The 26,682-nt window shown below is 33.5% G+C and overlaps 1 protein-coding gene across 1 annotated transcript in view; it reads right to left on the bottom strand.

Annotated features, from left to right (window-relative positions):
• LOC125228555 (hemicentin-1-like) overlaps positions 1–26,682 on the bottom strand; it is a 183,735-nt gene that overhangs the window by 143,493 nt on the left and 13,560 nt on the right. The window contains exon 2 of the mRNA XM_048133164.1: positions 17,543–17,749. Within this exon, the coding sequence (XP_047989121.1) occupies positions 17,543–17,636 (94 nt within the window). The 5' untranslated portion in view covers positions 17,637–17,749. The remainder of the gene's footprint in view (positions 1–17,542; positions 17,750–26,682) is intronic.

Here is a 26,682-nt window from a genome sequence, read left to right as displayed (position 1 = left end):
CTGCGGCTGTCGCGAGTTTTAACACTCGTTGACAAAATCCCCCTTACCTCCCTTGTTGTACAATATACTATTAACTGTATTATATGAACTCGTCTATTGTCATTATGTGTATATTTTAAATTAAAATAGACAAACGAAGTATTTATATTGAGGGCAATTGATTAAATTTAAACATATGGATTTTTCTATTATAAATTATACAACACAATCGAAAATAAAATTCAGGTGAAGAGAAAATCAGTAAAAATGGGACGAGTACAGTTGATAGAGACGTAGAGTGGAATAGGTACGGGTCGGTTCAGATGAAGATAAAAGGCGGTAACGCCTTCGTTATAAATCTTTTAGGGGATAGATAGGAACAGTCACTTCGCCGCGATGTTGATTATTTTATGGGAAATGTGATTTTACCATCTTCATTTTTTTTAAGAACAAATAAATGATACTTGTAAAAATTTGCCAAATATAATTTGCTTGCGTTCTTGTTGTTATAAATAAAAACATTAATGAGAACATTGAAAAACTTAAAATGGCTGTGATAGAATTTAAGAGTTGCGGCGCAAACTAGAGGCAAAGGTCGCGACATATTGAAATTCGTTTCTAAGCTTTCCAGGCAATTGGGAAGAAGTGATTGGTTTGGCCAAATGACTAGTATTTTCATTTATTACTAAACATGGTAAGTTGTTCGGCGGCCCTCGTGTTTCAAAATTATACGTATGGTTATGTTAACTAAACTACATTATATTCAATAATTTATAAAAAAAAACACGAATTTAAACAATAACATTTTTATACAAGCCTCCCATAAACAGAGTTAAAGCAGATCGAGTTTGTGAAAATACCTACTGCAAAAGTTTATTTTAATTTATCTTTCTAGCACAAATGAAATGGTTAATATGGCTTATACCATTTCAAGTTCAAAAACCTGCCATTTTATCTCTTTAATACATTTAAAAATCTTTGCATCAGATTTTTAAAACATAAAAATAAAATTACAAAACGTAATGAGATTTACCTTTGTTTAACAATTAGTTTAATGACTTTGGAAATGATCTTTGGCCAATTTCCCTTTCAACAATTTTTATTGTGTTATCATTTACTTGTTTTCCATTGTTCAATACAAAACATAAACAACATTAGAAACGACATGGTATAAGATTATTACAGCATTTCACAAGTAAAGTTTTAGGCGAGATCCATTTTAAATTAATGAGGAAATCTTTCCAAGCCAGTCCGTTTTAAGTACTACGATTATCAACGAAGGGAAAAAACAATTGCGTTGCGTCTCAACGAGAATGTTTCAAGCCTTCTGTTTTAATTAAAAACTTTGTATTTTTTATTTATCTTCCCATTTTTGTTAGCAATACAATGCTTAATTTTTCACTGCTTCGTTATACATTTTTATCTTAATTGAAACTTTTTTGATTATTGTTTGATAACACGAAAGCATTTTATGATCAGATAAGGAAAATATTGTTTAAGGCTGCCAGCTATTCGTTATTATTACAAGGCAACTTTTGGCATCAGTAGAAGGATACTTAAAGAAAAACATGCGTCATTATAATCAAACCGTTATTTATGAAATTATATTAACAGTTTAAGGGCGCTGAATGCCACTCAAGGCTCACTTTTAAATGCATCCTATACGTATTTTTTTGTAAAATATAACAAAGTTTTGCTACTGTTTCCATAAGCCTGGCAGCAAATAACATATTTCTAATACACATTACAAAAAGAAAAATAATGAAAGTCCAATTTCGAAGACAGATACCTTAACGTCGCAGAGTAAATATTTGGCATGTCCTCAGGGCCCTTTGCATGGCTCTGGAAACCACCGGACCAAATGTAATTCAATGTCAACAGAGCCCTTACGAATTGGAGTCAAGGCTCGAGGTGTGCATGCCATTCGAAAGGTTTTATTATTACACGTGTTAAAAAAGGCGTGGTTATATTTTTGGTACAAGTAAGGATTATAAAAAAGTTGGATGAAATAATATGATACAAATGATAGCGGACAGGGTTGACTCAATATGTAAAATCTACAGGAATCAAACCCGCCCGGTGGAGAGTCGCACTTGCGTGTCAAGGATTCAGCGCTTGACATCTTTTTTAACGCTTTTATATTTTTAACTATAGATAGAGCAATTAACGCAACACGCTTTTTTAACGTTTTATAGTTCTCTTTTTGATTTTACGATCCCCAATTGAAATTAAAATACGTACATATATAAAAAGACCAGTACAAGGCACCGTATTTTAATTTCACTAGTCGTTCAAATACTACTAACGTAGTTCATCATGAATCTTTCAAGATTCATACTTTTCTGATAATTAAAATTACATTTTTAATATTAAATCTGTTGAAACGAATAATGTTCCGAATAATGCGCATTCCATTACTAACCAATATAATGAGCCGCGGCGCGCTAACAATGATACGTTAAATCATAATAAATTTCATGCGGGAAGGTCAACTCTTTGGTTAAACGGTGCGGGTTGCTACTATTCTTAGCTGCTACTGCTATTATATTCGTTAAAGTAACTCATACATACTCGTACTAAAATAAAATGATAACTAAGTACTTTATGACGATGATAAATCCAGTTGCCTTCTGAGCTATCTATCTGATGTACATATAAGAACCTATGTATAAAGATGTATTAAAACTCAAAAACTATTGGGTATTAAAATTAAGGATTAAGATGAAACGAATTCTGTGCCAAACAACCTTTCCATGAAAATGTACTCATTTTCTTTTTGTCTGCCTTATGTTGAACAACAATTTTCCCCTATACGGTAAGTTATTGACATGGTATTATAATAAAAAACATGCAATATCATTCATATCAATTCAGTAAAGAACAGCTCTTCGAGTAGGTAGGTAAGATTATGAGAATTTGATTCTAGGTTATTTCCAAAAAAAGTCAGCTACCAGACATAAAGCAGTCAAATGAAATACATAATATCAATATCATCAAACATAAATTCTAATTTGTATTCCAAATAGGGGTAAGCAGAGCACATGAAGCTGCTCAAGTTTCAGTTTCTCTTTTACTCGAATGTGAAAAAACTAACTTGTGATATTACAGTGACAAATTTGCAGCACATCACCCGCGCCACAATTGGATCCCACCGGAAAAAATAAGGGCGGGTGGTGAAATTCGTAACCCGTTACAATAATCATAAATCATCAGTCATTGATATATTATTACAACTGGGTGTTTATTAAAGTCATCTTTCACCATTTAAATAAACAGATATTGCTCCCGTCATAATTAACCTAAGGCTTATATTATAATTCCACATCAAACGGTACGGAGTATTCAGCTCAGTCTGAAGAGCAAGAAATCAGGCTACTTAGAGTACTTAGCGAACTTTATCGGCGTGAGTATAGCTTAGCGGATTACCAGCGAGTTGCGAGATGACTAAAATATATACATATTTACTTATCAGAGTTGAGCATTAGTCAAAGAAGCTGTTTATGCGCGAATTTTGCTGTGAATAAATAAGTAAATAAAATGCATTATGATGCAATCTTACACATATTGACTGAGTCCCACTGTAAGCTCAAAAAGGCAATATACAAAGTACCAAAACTTTTACTTTAGAACAAATATCTATGATCATTACACAAATAAATGCCCTTACCGGGATTCGAAGCCAGCAGCTTATCATGCAGGTTCCCTACCCGCTAGGCCAGACCGGTTCTCAGACTTTCAATTATTTTTACGTGTGCTGAAAATGTATAGATTTTTAGATTCGTTAAAAATCTATGGAATAGTGGTAAAAGATAACAAAAAGCGGATCCTAATACGAACGATGTGAAATGAATATATTTATAACCACGCGTAATGAGTGGTTTACTATCATTTATGGACTTATTTAATATTTAATAAAATGTATAAATAATATAGCAATGCCGTAATTCACGAATAATAACAGTAGGTATCTCAAAATAATAGGAAATGTCACAAAGGCATACATTATTTAACTTTATCCTGCCATATGCTTCTGAAACTCCCATTTAATTTGCTTTTGTTGGACAAATTGCACCATCACAATTACAGTAAGCTAAATTAACCTTTCTCGGAAAAGGCTAAAGCTGTCTCATTACTCCGGTTTGTATTTCTATGATTAAACTATGTGTACTAGCTTTGATACGCGATGAATGTTTAAATGTAGCTAAGTATTCCTGCGAAATTACTTAGCAGTTGCGCACCTAATTATTTAAAACTAAAAGTATATTCGATTTACAAGAAGTTCCTAACCGGTCACTAACTGACGCCAAATTATATTCGAACATCAAGTAACTTATCTGGTTTAAATGAATCTGTCTACTACCTACTAGTATTTTTAGAAACGACTACCGCAGTTTTTCTATTATTATCACGCAAAATGAGAAAGAAACTGTATCCGATGAATTTTAAAATACGGCCGATGTTATCAATTAAATTTTCTGCTTCGTTTTGCAGTACAAAATTTGTAAATCTAAACTATTGCAAGCAGAAAAAGGGGCAACTAAAATGAGCACAGAAGAAAGAAACCCAAAGAATGGGAACTATCTGTGTCGTTCGTTTATATTATTTTTATCTTGCTCGCTTTATTGTGCTGAAGCACGGGCCTTTCTTCGGATCGAGCCCTTATCTGTCGCTAAGAGATTTATTTGCACGACCCTAGTTTCAGAATAAAGGTGTTTTCACAGCAGTCGCATTAGAATGGCAATGGGGTAAAAAGTAGTATCATTTTATCTTTGATAGGAAGAATTTATAAAATGTTATAATAATAATTTTAGTTTCAGAATAATTTGTAACTGTTTTGTCTCCTTTACTACTTATGTCTTTTCCATCTAGGATACTATGGGTATTCCAGACCTTTGGAAGAATTCCGCGGAGCCGAAGCCAACACACGTAGATGCAGTACTTAGATACCTTTAATGTAAGGTAAAGGGCCCACCTTTACTATTACCATTGGGTATTAGGTTTGTTTTGTAAACTAAATTACACGTATAGTGGTATTTTCTAACAAGTACGACTTTGTATTAATGAACTACACCACACAACTACTATAGTATATTATATAACGGTAACGTTATGAAGGCTATAAAAGTTGAGTACCGCGGTTAGGCCACGAAGGCTTGCCGAGTGGCCTAAGTAAGGTACGAGACTTTTATAGCCTTCATAATGTTACGATTGTATACTATACTTTTTCTACGACAGCCACATACATAGGTATTCGAGAATAATAAAATGGGTTAGTTACTTACTTCATGTAATGAATGGGAATATTTGTGTGGAGCGTCGTAGTATTCTGTCCACAATGTTGATGGCGAGAACTTGTTGCACAATTCTTCAAAATATGCCAACAACGCCGTTTCAGAGAAAGTTGAAACATTTTTTTGCAATTTCCATGTCAAAACAATCATAACATTTTTGGTACGCTTTATCTGACTTTTCATGTAACAAATTGTCAGTCACTTTGAGCGCCCATAGCCTTGATTTCTTCGGAAGCGAATTTTTCACCAGAATCACTCATAATTACTTATGTTTTTGCACAATAACGTCGAATTAAAACAAACTACACACCACCGAAATAGTTCAAATAGTTTCGTGATAAGTTTACAAATGTCAAACATACCATAGACAAGAGAAATAGAAAATAAGCCGGTTTTCAATTACGAAAAATGTGGTTGCGTTCAAGAATATTTAAATGTCGAATGTAAAATTATTGGATAAACTTATGATTTTTACCTTTGTTTTGCAATATCTAATATGTAAAACGCATTTAAGTTTATTTTTTCATCTTGATTTAAATTATGAACCTAAATATTATATTATTTATTAAAAGTTACTTATTACTGTAAATGAAAACATACCTGATAAATGGAAGTTGTGCTTTTAAAAAAAAAATAACTGAACTCCTATATTCATATGATTACTGCTAGCAGTAATCCTATGAACCTATAGACAAATAGACTTTCTCATCGTTACTCAAATGAACTTAATTTGGATACCGCTGACAATAATCTAATTGACAGATTTAAGTGCTGGAGTAGAAAAACTACTTTATTACTTCATATTCACATACATACATCTGCAGAGCACATAAAACTGTTCAAGTTTCAGTACCACTCGTTGCGAGTAAGGGGTTGTACTACAACTACCTAAATTGTGACACTAGAAAGGGGTGGTGAAATTCTTACCCCGTCCGTCACCACACCACACCTATTTAATGTGACAAAAGTGGGGTTTGTAAATACACCTTTAGCTAAGTGTTTTACTTCTTAAAGAGAAACTTGTGTTGACTATGGGATTTTAGAAAAGGGGCGCTTATTTATCCCTTTAGCGCACGCTTGGAGGATGTTGAATATCTTATTATAGCTTTTGTATCAAAATTACGCTTTGTTTTCCATGTGACTACATTTCTTCACAAAAAAGGTTTACTGTTTAACATAAAACACGTATGTAGTTTTATTTGTATAGTATTTTATGGAACTGGTGGTTAAAAGAAGTCAAAAAAGGTGAGTGGCGTGGGTAACAATTTGAGGCGAAGCCGAAAATTGTTAATAAAGACGCCACGAGCATTTTTTGACTCAGTTAAACACCGTTGCATACAATACTTTTTCTACGACCAATCACTTACTTTGAAAGATTATAAATTCAACAAATACCTACTTTCAGTCATCTTAGTTATCTAGTGGACCACCTACCATTTTGAATATGCAGTTTGAGTGCAAACATGAAAATAAAACTGTCTATGGTATGGTTCTCTGAAACCTGGCCACTAAGACGAATCGAGCCGCGTCGAATCAAGTTCTCATACATTTGAATGCGATTCGACGCGTCGCCAATGAACGCAACGCAGCAGAAAACAAACGAGACTCGACTCTGCGAATGCTAGGCTTTATCTGACATTCTAAGGTTGGCAACAATGTATTTCATACAATATTTTAATTTTCTACGATGAAGTGAGTGGTTTGTTAAGTTGGTAGCAATGTATTACAGAACTTTAACAGCTATATCGTGCTACTGCTACAAAATGTTTTCAGGGTATAGACTAGATAGACTTCTCTTGACATCTTTTAATGTAACTCACGAATAACAGTTAAGTACGGGAGTAGAAAATAGTTATTAACGCGTGGATTGTTCATTAATTGTTAAAATACAAATGAATTATTTATACTCAGCTTGAAAATTGAACGCGTGCAGCAAAAGACTATTTATTTATTTGAACTTTATTACACAAATTTACAAAGAAGAGTACAAATAGCGTATTTAACGCCTTGAGGCATTCCCTACCAGTCAACCATCGGGCTAAACAGAAACAGTTAGTTTGGTACACGATTTTAAAATTAAATATGAAAACACAGGTCAAGATTGCAATCACAATATACATACTTATATATAATAATTATATACCGCGTGGAATCGGACGACGATCCTTTCGGGAAATGGGAGATAGTGTAGCATTAGGACAACATTTTCCCCCTAGAAACTATACAATTTACTTTAACTATTTTCAAGTTATAGCCTTTCAAACATTTTTGTAAAAATGTACTAGGTGCAAACCCTAAACAGGTGACAGGGTCAATGACCTTACTTGTAAACAATCGTTAGATGACAGAACATTTACTGGTGTTAATTTGATGCCGTACCATTTTGGATCTGTTTCCGACACCGATAACAAATGTCGCAGGATTTTCAGGGAGCGTTCTCTTTGTGGATTTATCAGATGAAAGCTTAGGTTACATACATATTTTTAACTAGCTTTTACCCGCGGCTTCGCCCGCGTAATAAAAGTATTCATTAAGATTTTCATTTGGATCCTTAGGTTTCTCTGTAGGTATATTTATCTGCGATTATTTCGATTGCACATAATACTTTTGCTTGCAACAATGATTGTAGAAATATTACGCATCGACCACAGCGTAGGTAATTCTATATACGCTGGGGAAACCTTTATAAACATCCCACATAGCCCGTATTTCGACACTATGATCGGTGGGTAAAAAGTACTTTTTTCTATTATCCCTTACAATTTTTTACATTTTGCTTATACTTAACTAACTTTGTCTTGGTTTTTACCATAGAATAGTTACGACAAATAAAAATGTAAGTAGTTTAAGCACTTTTTCTGGCACAATAAAAGATTTTTATTTTATTATTATTTTACTTATCGCAAACGTAATCTTCAAGCAAGCAAACAACGATCGTCTTAGAGCACATTGATTGTAAGAGACCGCCGACCGATTATCCGTATCCCTCTAACGATACCCATATTATCCGTATCCGTATCCCTATCGCTATCGCTAACGCTATCGCTATCGCTATCCCTACCGCTATCCCTATCGCTATCCCTATCGCTGTCCCTATCGCTATCCCTATCGCTATCCCTATCCCTATCCCTATCCTTATCCCCTTATCAAGATGTTTAATGATATAACACTTTAAGTTCTCGCGCTTTGTACACATATTTAAAGTCACATACAGGTCGAACGCGATCAATTTTATTAACATTATTTTTACCTTTTTTCCCAAAGTTTCGGCCAGGTTGCACTGGCCATGGTCGCGAAAGACTGACGTCCCAGCAAAATGTCACCGGAGATGTAAACAATACAAAACTACCCGATATTAATTTATATAAATGTTCGGGGTAGACAAATAAATATAATCTACCCGCTTTTAGTTAATGTTTATTTCCCACCATGTTTATTTTAAAGGTAAAAATAATGTTAATTAATCGCGTTCGACCTGTATGTGACTTTAAATATATGTTTAATGATTTCTTATCAAGTGCTAAAATATAAAGTTTCATGGTTTTATCTTTTAAAATTAAGAAATCCCATACAAACTTTCAACCTCTTTTTCAACCCCTTCGTCCCTTTTTTTCGAAATAAAAAGTACCCTATGTTCTGTCTCAGGGTCTAAAGATTGTCTGTTCCAAATTTCATCAAAATCGGTTGCGTGGTTTTATTATTTTTAATAAACACAAAAATTGTTCAAGTGACATTAGATATGACAACCACTGACTACTAATCATAAACATGAAGGCATAAACAATTAAGGAAGATATCGCGACCTTTTTTATCATAAAAAAAGTTATGTTTATCTTACTTAGACTGATATAATGTAATAATTGGTATAACCGCTTTTCACATCACTGTTTTTAAAGCCGGGCGTACATTTTTTCATGCATGAAAAAATGTACGCCCACATTTTTTCATGCATGACCTAGTTCTTAACTATTATTTGGTTCGCAAAATTAATAGGTTACATTTTCAACGACCAGCAAAACTCTTTACGTGGTCGAAAATTGATAAGATGTTTGACGCTTGAAATGATAGGTATTGTCATTTCATCTAATGTCATAATTATTCAACTAAAATTGCCTATGTTAAAACATCGTGATTATTGAAATTTGCTCTACGTAAAACTGCAATGGAACTGTAATGTGACTGATTATTAACAAAAGTAACAAACCAAATCCACTCTCGCATCAGGTGGGGCATAGAAAAAATTTTAGGTGCTTCTGATATAGTCACTTAGATTACAAACTTATCCCAATGTGGCTATCACGAAAAAGCACAAAATGACCAACGAATCAACCCGCGGGCCCTGCAGCTAGACTTGATGAAAAAATACTGCGGTATTATCGCCGGAGTCCAGGGAAACATTAATTACATACAATATTAAATATCATGTGCTACAACGTCACGAAACATCATGCATTTACCTACGAAGATGGAAGAACATTTGAACAACGTAGGATGTTAACGTGAAAATAGTGTTAAAAATGGTTAAAAGTATGTAATAAAGATTGATAATCATATTTTTGCCATTATTTCATTTAAGTATTTGACATGTGTCATTCATACATCAGTGTATTAATGTCAACGCTCGGAAAGAATGCAAACAATGTCCGAGATTTCCCGATTGCGATCCCTTAATCTAACAATATGGTATGTGCATGTAGGGTTATCACCAGGGCCAAAAGTTGGCAAATTTGTTAATTTTATTTTTTGTTTAATTTATCATTCCAACCTCCACTAATCTACTCTGCTGCACTTATATAACGCTATATTCCCGAGAAGGAACATGGTGTTAAACCACCCTGTATACCTACATATTTCGTATATAAATAAACGTACACATAATAATATATAATAATTTTTATTTTGTACCTAGTGTGAGTGTGAGACACATCATAGATAATTAGATAGTCACGAATGTTTCCAAAAAAAAATGTGTTTTTTTTATCTATTGTATTTAAATACCTTTTACTATCTTTTAGTATTTCACTTAAAATAAAACTTGATCCCTTCCCCGGTACAAATTTTTATCCTTTGAACCTGAAAAAAACGGTGACTTTGTTGTTCGTCAAATACAACCTTTAAGCGTTTAATTTTTATTCCCCTTTTAACCCCCTTATGGAATAAATTTTCAAAAGCACTGGGTTGAATTTATCAAAACGCTGAATTCAATATATTTCTATTTATCTAAACTATTTATTAATGTAGTTTCAAGTTGTAGGCTTAAAGTAAAACTTTCAGTTGATTGTAAGATTATATACTCTTTAGGTGTAGGATTTCAAAATCGCTGAAAATAGCTCTTTCGTATAGAACTAAACTGATATTTATAAAAGTAAAACCTACCTTAAATAATAAAGCTACGTTAAACTAAGAACATAAAGAAATTATGAGTTATTTTTGAAACAGTCGTCATTTTTGTACCAATTCATCTCTTTGAAAAGTTGCCTGAACACTCGTGTTTCGTTATGTCCCACTGCTGCGCGTGATTGATTTAATAAAACTGGCACAAGCTGGCTTTAACTAGTGGCCATAAATAAGTTTCCGGGAAGTCTATTCGAGTATTGAAATATGTTTTTAGGTATCAGATTAAATATTTTTGTTATTGCAATATAAATTAAGGCACGCGGTTGTTTTATGCAATCAACGCAGGTTAATCGCATGAAAAGATCGGAATTTATGAAAAATAACATTTTAAATTACATGTTTTTGTCGTTTTTGACAGAGACTGTCTACTCTGTCTAGTAATATTCATAGTAAACCATAATAAGTTAAAATCTTATACCGATCTTAACTTAATAAATACGATCATAATTATTATTTTTAAAACATGAAACAGTCCATTTTTTACGTTTAATATTGGGTATATATTATATACTTGTTTATTGTGTTACACATCAAATGCATTGTCATGTTTCATATACGCCGGAAACTAAATTAATTTACACAATTAACTAAGTATGTTATCCTCTATTATTACCAATAGTCCTGTCGGCCGCAGTAATCTAGAATTACCTAACAAGGTCAATAGGGGATAATATTTCATACCCCTGGGACCGCAAAGTATCTAATAAACTTAGTCTCATCTGCAAAGATGCCAGACGCGTCGCTAACGTTGTGTGGGCCTTGAAACTTTGTCATAACTCCGACAAAGAGGTCCTGGACATAACCGTAGAACCATGCACGGCTAATGTCACGTATTATTCTGAAAGGAAGATATATTAAGGTAGTCATTTTATAATTGCAAATAGAATTCATTATAAACAGAATACTGTCAAAGTGATATGTTTTCTCATGAATGTATAGATATATATATATATTTCGCGTCGTATTTTTTTTTAATTTATTTATTTCAAAAAAACTTATGACTAAAATATTACATTTTTTTTCGCCAAACTGGAACCAGTTTGTTGGCGAATAGTGCGCTCTCAAACATATTTTACCTTAATTAAGTTGTTTACCACAAACCACAATGCAACTTACAACTAACATGCGTTTGCGTACCTACTTCGTTTCACGACGGCAGTGTCTTTGAACCTGATTTATATGTTCTTAAGATCCTGCAATATGTCCCTCTCGTGAAACGAAATATCTACGGATTCCTACCCACTAATATTTACATGATAAGTATAGTCAAATAAAAATCCACTATTTTAGTTATATTATCTAATAGTATTTTTATTTAAATTATTTGAATGTGTCTAATTTAAATAATAATATTTTAAATAGTTAATTAATTATATTGACCAGATAAATTGTAGCATGTTATTATTTAAGTCTGCAAAAAATAAAAGGCTTTTTTATTTTATTTTATTTATCTAATAGTATAGGCTAGTTTCCTACTAGTCAAATCAGCTTCTTTTTATGACCTGTCAAAACGATTTGCTAGTATAGAATTAGTAAGAAATACTGAGGAGTGACGTCACGGTCAATTCATTTACTTTAAATCTTTCTTTTTGACTTATTAAATACAAATTATGTTTAAAAAAGTTTTTTAAACATCTGTTTTACTATTAAATTGATCAATTGAACTATTTACCTGATTGAGAATCTTAGGTACTATGTATTTGCGAGTTCTTTGGCCGTAGTAATTATTAGTATTATATTGTACATATTTCCGTTTTGTGCTTAGCCTAAAATTACGCAATGTTTTTCTACCAATTATGTGGTGCTTTATTTCGTGACTGCATAAAATATTTTAATTTAAGTATAGGAAACTAGCCTATTGACTTTAATCTTTTTTTAAACATCTGTTTTACTATTAAATTGATCAATTGAACTATTTACCTGATTGAGAATCTTAGGTACTATGTATTTGCGAGTTCTTTGGCCGTAGTAATTATTAGTATTATATTGTACATATTTCCGTTTTGTGCTTAGCCTAAAATTACGCAATGTTTTTCTACATGTTTTAAAACTATCAAGGCCGTGGTTCTCTAAACATATTAGGTACTTAACTTTTCCATGAACTGGTAATATATTTAACTTTTTATATAATAACAAATAATTTTGTTTACAATTCGATTTAGTGGTTTTGTCTACAAGTATATTTTTAATTATTCTAATTTGGATGTTACGTATTTTATCAAGATATGTTTTAAACGTTCGCTCGTACGCGTTTAAGCCATAACAGATTACAGATTCAGCCAATGAGTGATATAAAGTGTGCAATAACCACTTGACAGTCCTACGATAGCATAGTATCCAAAAAAAAAAATCCGGTAGACAGTCCTACGATACCTTACTATCCAAAAGAGGGGATGGAGACACAGTTGATTAAAGTGACATCTAGCGAAATATTGCGGCATTATTTACTTATTCTCTTGATACAATAACGTAGCCTAACTACATAGTTTGCTACAAAAAGTATAGATGACAGTGTACGCTCGTTACTTAGTGAATGAAAAAATAAATTCGGCAGTGCCTTGTCAAACTCCGCGTGTTTGTGTTTGATTTTGAATTTGTTTAATTTTTTTTAATTTTTGGATATCTTCATGAGAACGGTATGTGTTGGTTGTGGTATCATTATAAAGGTAAAATAGTATATTTCTCTAATACGTAATAAAAAAAGGGGGTCATCGCTCAAAATTTCCTGTAATTTAAGTAATAGTCAAATAAAAAATTTCTTCATTTTTTTTTCGATTACATAAGTTTAACCTTGATTTATAGTATATGATCATACATATTTTACTATCACTATAATTTTATTTCAAGTACTGTACGTTCATTTATACCGAATTATTTTTTTTGAACTATACCTTGTGTAGTTTAGAAGATACAGACGTTTTTGTAAAAAGTTGTGAATGCGCAGCGCGCTGCGCGCGTCGCTTGAAAACCCGGACGGTTGACCGGAATATGGTCGCGCGGGCTGGACTGTCAAGTGGATTTCCCGTTTACAATACTTTTTAAACTATATAACTAGTTCATATAATATTTTTAAACTATATAATATATTTAACCCGGGCCTTCAGCTTACCCGGGTTCGATTTCCGGCTCGGCCACCAGTGGGCCTTGTCGTTTTTTCTTTCGTGTATGATATCTATTTCAATTTATAATTTATATATAGTAGTGTGACTACTTGAAAAAAAGAACAAATCAAAAAATATTCAATAAAATAATTTGATTTGTTCCTTTGTTGTATTTTTATTAAATTATTAATTAAATTAAGGGCATGGTTAAGTTAAATAACTATGTAAGATTACGTTCCTTTAAAAGAAACCCACTTGTTGGTATGTAACACATTGTATTTATGTGACCGTTTGTTACTTTCTCAATAAATAAATAAATAAATAATGTAATTTTTTATTAGTACGTAGGTAGACTTAGAACAGGTAAAGTGCTTATTTCTTATGCCGTTAGGCACTTAAATAGATTTTCCACTGTTTGCATTGCATAATGTGCACGAGGAAATGCGGCCCAAATATGTATAGAATATTAATGTGCTAGTGGCAAAATTAAAGAGCATTACCCGTACATATTCAATTAATTTAAGATTATAAAAGTATCTCTATAAATTATTGATTATAATGAAATATCCTAAGAAGTTAGAAGTGGAGAGGGTCGTAGGTGGTCTTGACATGTGTGTGAAGATCTTGGAGACCCTATACATCTCTAAGGAGAATAAGATTAAGTATACATTTTATATTCGGTCAAGTTGTATTCGAATCTATGGGAAATTAAAAAAAATCCAGCTAAACTTTAATGTAGTATGGTACCTTAGGGTATGGTGCTTTGCGCACACTAGCGTCCTCTACCGTCTCCCTGACGCAACACCCCCTTTTACCACGAAATAGGTCCCGGTTTACGGTTTTTCTTCATCTTTGAGAAAAGTATCAGAGTTAGAAAAAAGTGTGTATGAAAGAATTAATTCCTATTAAATTTTAGACAAAAAAGGTTATATGCATTTTTTGTGACACTTACCATTCGTTCATTAGCTTGTTGAAGTCCGATAAAACTCAGTACTTAATGAAATAGTAATATGTTTATCAGTGGTTTAATTTTTGAATTTTGTCAAAGTTTATCAGGCTACTAGTTTTTGCCCTTCTGAAGTATCTTTTTACCGAGATTCAAGCCTGTAGCTTGAAAAAAAACTTAAAAACACTGAATATAGTTTCTTTCCATTTAAATATTACCTTTATAGTCTTAATACGAAGTTTCAAGCTCATATTATTAAAATAAAGATATCCTCAAACGAATTTTGTACACCCATTTCACCCCCCTAGGGGATGAGTTTTGAATAATCCTTCCTTAGCGGGTTCGTAGATCTTATAAGTAACCTACGTGCCAAATTTGGATTCTCTAGCACTAGCGGTTTGGGTTGTGCCTTGATTTAAATCAGTTAGTCACTCAGGACTTTGCCGTTGATATATAAAGATATCATGAAAATAGTGCATGATGTCAAAAAATAATATTTTTTGACATCATAATTATTATTATTATGACATTTCTTATTGGGAATTTCATGAGAATTATTTCTTTCATTGACAACTTTTCTCTAAAATGTTTACTTTCCCCAAAAATTTACAAAAACTGAATTTTGGGACATATTTTAGGGTAAGAGGGGGGGTTGCGTCAGGTGGGGGTGTGGGACGCTAGTGTGCGCAAAGCACCTTACCCTAAGGTATCAATCCGCATTTCTTTTTAAGTATTTGGATTTAATTTAAAAAAAAACACAGTATGCCCGAACCATAAGTGTACTTTTTACTTATAGTTGTAATTCGACATTTAGAGACCTCATACATCTCTAACTCATTGTAGTAAGATTAGTATTATCAACTATAATAGGAGAATTAATTGTAGTAGTAGAATTAGTATTACCTATCAATTGTAATATCAATTCAATTTTAAATCTTGTGTAAATATGTAGGTACTTATATGACGTGTTAAAGTGTCCCTGTGGCCTATTTGCTGAATAAATGATTATTTTTTTCAGATCGCCACTTCACATAAAACTGAAAACACTTTTACGCCAGAAAAGGTTGACTTTGTATAATAAAGTGCCCATTGGGGCCTATTCGCTTTTAAATTTTAATGTCAAAATAATGAGAATTTGTCAGTATTAGCCGGTGAGTTTCGCTGGCTCTAATAAAAAATGCATGCGATCAAGATAGCAAAATTATACTATTTTGATATAAATAGGTACCTAAGTCTGAACTGGCATCGTGAACGGCTTCGAGAAAATGGTGAAATGGCTATCTATGCCTTTGTTTGTTTTTCTTTGACTTCGCCGGGGTTGGCTGTCGATATTTTTATATTGGAAGTAAAGTGAGATCTTTCTCTTCTATTTTCTCTTTAGAGCCTTCACCGGTATGAAAATAGCTAACTCTTTTAATTCATCTCCTATTTTTTTCTGTATAAACTTTACAAACATCATACTTATTTGTAATCACCCAACAAACATTGTCATAAAGCAAAAGTATTAACTGACAAGCATTAATAAAACTCGGCCGGTCCTCGGGCCAACTCAAATAATATGCTTTATTCAGTTCATTTTGAATTCCAGACATGCTTTTATCTGTCCTCCCTTTGTTATGGTCACATAAGAGTTATGTATGAATAGTACAAGGGTACCGCTGAGATATTAGGTACTTAGATAATAAGCCCGTGGCTTGAAGACGGATCGAGTGCTGCCTCACCGGTTTATTTAGGCAGTTGATAAAATAGTTGCAAAGGAGCGGGTTCAAGGTATTTCGTGGGGAGGTTAACGTTGTGGTTTTCAACATAAATAGTGGTGTTTCATGAGGTGTTTCAGATAAATTAGTGTCGTTTTAACTAAGCTGTCGAAAGATAACAACGAGTATGTAGGATTAAGTATTTTAAGGAAAATTCGTTAATGTATCATGTAAGAGTAATTATTTATTAATGCCTCATATTTTGATTTATCTTACTGTTATTTATGATGAAAGTATTAAAGAATATCAATTGACTCATACTAGTCACTGGTTTCCGCCATCTTGGATTGTTATAAAAATGGCGGACATGCAGTGACGGGGGGCAATTCGAGTACAGACGAGTTGCAGTGAAGAAGTCTTGAAATATTTATTGTAAAATTGGTTGTTATTATGTTTGTAATTAACGAATAAAGTAAAAGTGTTACGAGTAATAGTTTTCATCATCAACCTGGTAATATCCCTTATAATCATTGTGGACATCACTTTTAATATTGACAGATCAGTATCGTATCGCAGTGGTATCTTGGAAGAATAGTCTGAATTGGGACGTAAATGTTACATTTTTATTGTTGACATTTCCACATTCTTCTAGACGATTTTGTTTAAAAACTTCAAGTGACACACATTTTTTATTGAGCTTTTTTCAATGTACCTACATACACAAATATTACTTTAATATATAAATATATTGGTGGGGACATCTTACACAGATCAACTTAGCCCCAAACTTAGCAAAGCTTGTACTATGGGTGCTAAGCGACCATATACATACTTAAGTAGATAAATATATCATACATACTTATATACATAGAAAACATCCATGACTCAGGAATAATATCGTGTTATTTTAAGCATTTACCTACCAGTTTCTTAACCCAAAAAGTAAATTTGTGATGTTATTTTCATAATAAAAAGATGATTGTATTTAAATTTATAATACCTCTGTCCCATATGTTGAATGTTTCCCATAAGTTTTATTTTCGCTCAACTACTAGTAGCATAAAGAGCCTTAAGCTAAATTTTGCACACATTTGCTAAAATGGAATATTCTAAATACCTGTATAACCTTACCTGTAAGGACGGTGTTTTGTGTGGCCGTAGGCGTAGACACAAACAGCAGGAGGAAAGTAATCAAAGTTCTCCCAATAGACTTTACACTATACATTTTGTATATTATCTACCTATCTATGAATTTATTTACAATAAACGTTGGTATTTTAAGAAGTCGCCGAACTTTAATATGTGTTCCATCCTAGTGTGCCGCGATTTCGTCCAAATCTGAAACAAGAAAGGCTAATTAATTTTTGCAATTACTGGTAAGCTTGTGTTCGTGGGGGATTGAGTTGAGCTAAATGAGAATTTACAAACTTTTGTAGGTACTATGTTAATACACAGTTCTGTATTATAACAGATCTACTTAATTTTGAAATGGTTTGACTATAAGAGAAAAAAATACCAGTTGGCCACTGCAGCAGCGGCTCGGCTGTTCCATACAAGCCGATTCCCACCGGCTTGCCTAAAATTGTAGTAAAGTTGAAGGTAGGTTTATTTTTGCTTCGGTGTTACCTAGCAGAAATTTTCACCAGCCGCCACTGGCGTAACTTATGAATAACCTTTATATACTCACAGGCAGCTAGTCCAGAAAATACATCTATAGGCATAATACTTAAAAGTTTTGTATTTTTCAAGATAATTCGTTCAATAATTAATATATTTTTGAGAATATGGTTTTTGCAAAAGAATTTAATAGCTTTTTTATTTAAATATTTACTATTTAGGTTGAATAATCTTACACACAAACACTTACTAACAGTTTTTGACAAAGTAGATGGCAAAATCTTGTTGACAAGTTTACGTTTCCTGCCTAATTTTTGTCGTTCCGCATGACAGCTACCATTTACTTTAATGAGGAATAGACAAAATAAAATTATTAAATTTTCATAATAATTCGAACTACAAAACATTATTATTGAATAATTATGAAGTATTTAATTTATTGTCCCTCCATGTCTTACCTTGCTTGAACTAAAGGCACGATTCGAAATTTTAAATATTATATGAAATAGACATGTTATTGTTATGTGTGTTCAAATGTACATTTCTGAGGTTGTGCAATAAAGTGAATTTGTATTGTATTGTAGACACGATATGGATTGGATATGTAAGCGACAAAAGAATATTTTTACGTTTGTATACCGAACGAAGCCGGCGCGGGTCGCTATTATAGTACATGTATAAAACAAAGCACCGTGCCGGCCTCAACCATCTCATATCTTGGATCATTCAAATTAGGTCACTGAATGACAAAAGGCTGAAAATGCAAAGATAACGTAAAATTACTACACATGAATAGACCCTACTGAAAATACAGGCATATTGTTTCCAACACACCTTTTTATATGCTAGTACGTACTTTATATACTAGAACCACAGAATATATAATAGTACAAGTACAGAAGGCCCACTGCTTTGATGTTCACGAAATGCCGCCTTTTAAATGCCTACAAAATTCTAACAAAGAAACGAGCCGCACGTGCGCAGCGTCGGACGATAGGGTTGTCTATTTATTAAAATGAATTAATACGTACTCAAATAAAATGTTATACTATCATATTCCACTCTTGGGTTCTTTCTAGGTATTGTATACAGTATATTTTTGTTTAAGTGCCAACATCACAAGCCTTATTGAACTTTTCCGTGGACTTAATCAATAGCAGATCTGTGTAAGAATGTCCTATTTTATTCATGATGTCTATTTAACTAAGCATTATTAGCCATTCACACGCTGACATCGCATATAAAACTTAAAAAAATACTCGCGACGTAAAGTAACAAAAAAAAGTGCGAATGTGCGTTCCGCGAGAATGCGCGCAATCCCTGTTTAGGCCGCGAACTCGCGGCCGCCAGCATGTACTTGTAGCGCGGCGATAGAATCGCGGAGTGAGCCGCCCCTGCTAGAACTTTAAAAGTCAAACGACTTTTAAAGTTCTACTTAATCTCTAATATTATACTTTTTCACAAGAAATATTTATCTTCCAAAGGCCAAACGATTATCTACCATTTGATTAGTTTTTGACGTTTTATAACATGTACATTCCGTGACTTTTACGCTAATTGAGTATAGCGTAAAAGTCACGGAATATGTGTAATTATATTTTTTTGTTCTAGGAAGTAACCTTTTGGGGGCACTGCACTGCTTTTTCCATACAATATAACGTGTTTGAATACCCGCAAATAGAGATCTGGCTAGTGAGTAAATACTCAAGAATAAATACCGAGTAAATTACTCATTATTTATTCACCCCTACTCATCTCTATCCACAAAAAAAAATTAAGATCAAAAATAACATGGTGAAAATTTTGTTAGCATCGTTTGAATCAATGACCTTTTGCTACCTACGGCACATTAGCATAATAATATTCTCGTGATTTTCCCTCAGCTAAAATTGTAAGTAGGTTCCTTCTGTAAACTTAATTTAACATGAACATTCCAGAGACATTCTTTTCTGCTATTTTAATTTTGCATATTTTAGCGTGGGTGTTACAAACTGAAGTGTTTTTCATAGTGGTTCCAAAATTAAATTCATGATTTGATATTAAAATTTGATTAAAGTTGACATTCATAATAATATTTGACGTTTTTACTAGGAGGTAGGGCATAGCGAATGATATTCCGCTTTGTGTGGTAGGGCACAGCACAGCGGATATCGTCTCGCTCGAATCTAGAGCAGAGCCCAACTGGGGAAGTACCTCCGCCTTACAGAAGACCGCAGCCAAATAGCACTAGACCCTACTCATAGTGTTGTGTTCCTGCCGGTGAGTAAGGCTGCCAGAGCTCAACGAGGGTGCGGTGTGCTGATGACGGGAGGACTTACGGAACTAACTTGTTCCGTCTATTGTCCTTTGAGTCGTCGGCAACCCGAACCCTCCTTGGAACTTGTACACTCCTTTTTGCTGTGTACTTAACACAGCAAAAGGGAGTGTACAAGTTTCTAATGGGGTGGCAACGCGCATGTGACACTGTTTGAGTTGCAGGCGTCCATAGGTTACGGTGACCGCTTTACATCAGGCGGACCGTATACTTGTTTGCCACCGACGTAGTATAAAAAAAAAAATGTCATTTTATAAAATATTTGTATAAATCCTAATAGTCTACATTATAACAAGAAAAATAATTACGATGGATAATTGCGAAAAGCTTCTCCTTGGTATTTTTCCGGAAACGTTCGTTTTGTCATGCTAGTTCAAACAGTGTCAGTACGTGTTGTACTGAGATTGACTGAAATAGCCTGACACGTTCGTACGTTTCAAGTTCATAGGTACTCGTCCTTATGTCAAATAGCTATAAGGGGCCTTGTTCTCGATTCCTAGATCAATCACGCTCTTAAAAGAACTTAAAAGAATTAATGCCATTAACTTATTTTCTTCCTAACTGCATTTAAATTAGAACAAGTATGTCGCTTAACTTGAAACTCGGGTAAATTCATTCTGCTATAAGGTTGATTATTTTTCAGATTATATATATTTTAATACATAATCAAGGTTTAAAGAGTTTTAGTAGAGTCATATTATAAAGATAATCTAAAAGAAACTTTACGCCATCGAAATACCGGGAAGGACGGTACACGGCTGACTAGGGGCAGCCAACCGTGTACCAGCCTACCCTCTTCGGTTAAGCCCACTCTTTTGAATAGTTATGCCTCAATGCATTAGTACGCTTAAAGAGTTATTTTAACTATAACTATTGATAATGTTATGTTAATAATAAAATAGTTGTGTGTAGGTACACTTCTCTTGAGCCGTTCAAGCAGCTGCCTTAGTTATCGCCTTTTTTCGGGGTTCATCTTCTCAGGGAAAGAAGCCATCTACTAGTAAACAAAACTGGTAGTCATTTTGTTAGGCAAACTTCCAGTATTTTATTCCTTAGCCAAGTATTTATTCCATTATTTTCACCCAATAGCCTAGTTCGTATTAGATTATATCAACTCTCATTTTAGTCCTTACGTCCTGGCGGGTACTTCCCACATGACACGGGCAACGACAGGATCCGTTCGGTGTACCCCTTACATTTAATCAAAAGGGCCTCTGTATGTTTGTGTCGGCTCTGTGCACACGTACTGAAGGTCCGGAACAACATTGTTCCGAAATGGGAAAGAAATAACAACATTCGGGGTTAAAACTTTTTGTATACATGAGTCCACGAAGGCAAACATAAAATATGTACATATGTATACTGTCTAGGTACATAATGGACACGCTTTTCTAAAAATTACCGTACTACAATTTATTTAACAATTTTTCGCCACAGACTGTATCAAAGCAAAATTTATTCAACGATTTTGTTCGAAAACCGATTCCAAACTCGCGAGAGGAGGGTAAAACGGCACTACTGAGAATGATGTAGCACGCTGTATATGACACGCCATTTTCTTGAAATCCGGTACCCGTAAACTTTCGAGTACTCAACGACCCGGATTTACAGACCCCCATTTACTCTGTGTGACACTTCAACGGTATCCCTTCTCAAATAGAAACAACGACAAAATGTTTTGACGGGTTTTTCCCTTCGTTGTTTGAACTTTTTCTAGGAAATTTTTACTTGAAGTATTCTAGCTAACATGTAGCATTTTCAGGTAGGAACACTAAACTTAGGTTCTTAAATATTATTTTTGTAATTTAAGCGATACGACTGTGCGTTTACTTAAAAAAACTAGTTTGAACAGTATTAACTTTACCACCTCTGGGTGGCTAGCCGAATGGCACAATCGCTCACGAAACGCTCACGAAACGAAGCGCTAGTAGCTTGCGTATTTGAGCGACAGAGCCAGCGGCGTATCGCTTTCGTTTGGCGTCGGAGAAATGCCATTCGGCTACGGGGCCAGAACAGCATTGACCGATCGTGCGTTCGAATCATATACCTCTATTATAAGGTATTATCTCCGTGGGTGAGCGTCAAATATGCTTGTGTACCCATGCAATGCACTGCCGGACCAAATAAGTATCTTTGAAATAATTTAATTTGCATTTTTAAAACGTGTTCTATAATTTATTTGTTAACGTGTCAGTATCATAGAATGTATGTAGTAGTTGGTCGCACATAAAGTCGCACACATACGGGCAAATAATTGACTACAAAATTACTCACGTCTGTTCTACCGAAATCCGACTGATTATAAATCCTCAGAAATATAAAATATCTCTAAGACGAATGATTATAAAATTAATTTAGACAAGAACCATAGTATTTTATACAATCGTGATATAATACAAAGCTTTTCAGTCGAGTACCATGTTTAGGCCACGAAGCTTGCTGAGTGGCCTAATAGTACGGTACGAGAGTGAAAAGCTTAATTATATCACTATTGTATACAATACTTTTTCTATAAGTCATCATTTTCATCATCAGTGGACGAAAAATATCATCATTCAAGTTAAAATTAATGTTAATAGCGTCGTTCACCGTTGTATCAACATCGAATTACCTAGCAACCCATTGTTTGTAATAACCGTTTCTGATTGGTCGATAACGCGATAGATTAAAAAAAATGTGTTTCAGATGCAGAAAAACTTGCCAGGTATTGCAAATTATTTTAGGAAATGTGTGAAGTACTATTTTTGAATTTTTTTCAGTTAACTAAAGTGAAGTGTACTGAAATATTATAGTTGACTAAGTGTCAAAGACTATCCAACACTGAAAAGTTGGCACATATACTTTAGTCTGTGGTGTCCTAATTGACAGATTAAAGTCAACGAGTAGAAAATAGTACATTACGATACAAGTGCGTAAAAAAGGAAATTCGAAACGAGTGTCGATTTAAAACACTCCCTTCGGTCGTGTTTTAATTTATCGCCACTCGTTTCGAACTTCCTTTTTTACGCACTTGTATCGTAATGTACTATTTTAGTGTTCCACATGAATACTGTCAAAAGTGAAGTTACATCATCATTATAATAATACATAAAACTCGAGCCCATGAAACAGCACCCGTCCAATGACTCGCCTAAACTAAACAACTATTAACCTCTGACTTCACCTACGTCGAAAATCCCCTTGATACCCCTGCAGTAAAAATCTGGGTAGCTCTACTTCTTAAATTAAACCTAGAAACAAACAGATTAATTCTGGCAAAGAAAATATTTTATTTAGATAATGCGCTGTTACCATAGAGAAATAAGTAACGGAAGAGTTGTAACTACTTATATACATCAGTAAATGCGAGTTTTATGTATAGCTATAATTAAGTGACATCTAGCGACAATCACGCGTCAAATAGCGTAAATTATCAGTACTGCAGCTGCTTGTCAACAGATGTCGCGACGAACGAAAAGTCACCTCACCAATTTTTACCTAATATTAAAATAGTATTTATCAGTATTCTGTTTTCAATTCCTTCTGCTTGTAATACATGTTGTAAACTGTTCTAATATTAAATTTTCGGGAGACGAAACACTGTGACACCTAGTATCGATTTATTTGAGACGTGATTATTGTCGCGAGATGTCACTTACAAATAACTCGCATTTACTGATGTATGGAGTTACAACTCTTCCCTTACTTCAGCAATTCCCGTCATCTTTGTACAATGCCATGTCAGCAAATTTTAATTGATCCTATTTTGTTACCAACATTTAGTAATATAATTCGACTTTCGTAAGATATATTATACAGGATAATTGTTATAATTAAGAAAATATAGATGCTAGAGAACCTTAATGACGAAATAAAACTTAATAAAATCTAAATTCATCAGCAAAATCTTGGTAACAAAATAGGAATTAATAAAAACAAATTTAACTTTTCCCTTAATTTTTGTACAAAGTTGACGGGAATTGCTGACTTATTCCTCTATGCTATTACTTACCTAGTTTACCTACCCTTTATGGTTTGTGCTGACAGGTTCGACAAATTTATGAATTCATGACAGACGACGTCAACAGTCAGGTATGCTAGTCCCGGTAGCGACGTACAGTCAACAACACAGCTGTGAATACAGACAAAATGCCAAAATTATGTATATGTCACCGTAAAATTGTAAAAACCGTTAGTTTATAATTTCACTAGCGAGATTATGAACTAACGAAATATTGTGAACCGTAACGTACAGTTCACAATTTGACGGATTATTTTTACGTTAGATTATAATCTAACGAAGCGAAACCGTCAAATTGTAAACTGTCATGGCGTCGGAACGAAGCTAGCGCTCTGATTGGTCGGTTTTATAGTAGATAGTTCTTTGGCCATAGAGTGACTGACACTGCAATCACAGATGTCAATCAAAAACCTCATTAAACTTTTATTATCAAAATTCGATATATTTTTTAAGGAAATGGTCGAACTCGCCAAATAAACAAAATTATCAGTTACTTTGCTTGTTATGTGGTGGCTTAATTGGTATATTTCTTGTGATTTAATATTCAGTTTTCGAAAAAAAAACCGAAAGTTTATAATCTTACTAGTGAGATTAAATATGAACTGACGAGTTATGGTGAACCGTAACGTTCTCAATTTAGCGGATTATTTTTCGTTAGATTATCTAACGGAGAGAAACCGTCAAATCGTAAACTGTCATATGCGTCAGGAGCTAGCGCTCTGAATGGGGTCTATATTAATTCGCATAACTGAATACTCCTAATATGAATTGGCATACCGTTTATTACGCATAACGTTTAATACGCATATCATTATTTCGCATAACAGATTTCGTATAATGCTAATGCGCATAATGTAAATTGTTATAACGATGAATTGGTATAAGTATAATAAGCATAACTTTGTTTCGTAGAATGTTTAAATGGCATACAAGAAAATTATATTTTCACCACACTTAACGGGTAACGGCTTACTTTTCTGTTCGAAAACAGATAGCAAAACTGCATTTTATCCACAAGAGTGCAAAGTAATTTCATAAAAATTTTAACTTGATGTCTTAAGCTATACTCTGTCAACCAAGTCTGTCAGTAAATAAGAACAAAGAAAACTATATGCATCCTTTTCTTTAGGGTGCTAGAGAAAAGGATACCTATAGTTTTCTTAGTTCTTATTTACTGACATACTTGTTTGACAGAATATAGCTGATAGAATTTTACCTATGAATGATGATTTTGAATCATAAATATTGAAGAAATCGATGGATTTGATTTAGTTTGATGTTTTATAGTCAGTATTTTGTTCGTGTTGGGGTGGTGAAAAATTTTGTGTTTCAAACTCGGTGGCAATGTTTAACGTGTCGTACGAAGGTCAATGTGCCTTGAAACCCTCGCAACGCTCAAGATTCCACTTTTTGAACCACTCACTACGCTCGCGGTTCAATAGTAGAATCTTCCGCTTGCTCGGGTATAAGTATTGGCACGTGCAATCTGCGAAAATCTGAACGACGAAATAATATGACTTCACTAAAGCTACTTTGTTTGTATTGTGTAATGCTAATTAGGATAATTGTAAAATATAATTAGGTTAAGATTGTTACACTATCGTATTAGGTAACTGTAATGGTAGTTGTATCGTTGTTGTAAATAAATAAAAATAAAAAATAAAATAAAATACTATCCATTTTCAATTTCTTTAGTAAGGTACAGTGGGGAAAATCTATACTAAAAGGCAATTGTAACTAATCCATTTTTTCCATTATTACACTATTTCCATTACTCTATTATTACATGTATCCACTGAACACGCCTACTACATAACTGGTAGACACTCTATTTTCTGAAAAACACTAATAAAAAACGAAAAAACTTAATAAGTAATGTATTAATAAAATAAAGACTCCTTAACTCAAATAATCTTTTTAATTTAAGATAAGCAGTTGAGTTCATAAATGCATGGATGTTTCTTAAAATAGACAGTTTTTTTTATTAATGCAAACATTGTAAAACATGGAAGAACTTGACCAGTTACATTTGCCCCCCACTCGAAATTTGCCCTGCTGTATCTTACTTACCCCTATTTTTTTCATGTTTAATAAGTGAGACAGTATAAAATTAAACACTCAAAATCGAGCGCTCGAAATTGGAAAATCAGCCCCTGACTGATCCAATCGCTTGCTCCATACCGGTAGTAAGTATGGCAATTCATTTTAGGATAATTAAAGTTATACGAAATAATAGTATGCAAATTTCAATTATGCAGATTCATTATTATGCGAAATAAGAATTATGCATTTTTAATATTATGCTTATTCAATGTTATGAACAATTATGTTATGCCAAAT

Source organism: Leguminivora glycinivorella, chromosome 8 (assembly GCF_023078275.1).
Source record: "Leguminivora glycinivorella isolate SPB_JAAS2020 chromosome 8, LegGlyc_1.1, whole genome shotgun sequence".
In the NCBI taxonomy this organism is placed as follows: Eukaryota; Metazoa; Arthropoda; class Insecta; order Lepidoptera; family Tortricidae; genus Leguminivora; species Leguminivora glycinivorella.
This window is presented reverse-complemented; position numbering and strand designations above follow the sequence as displayed.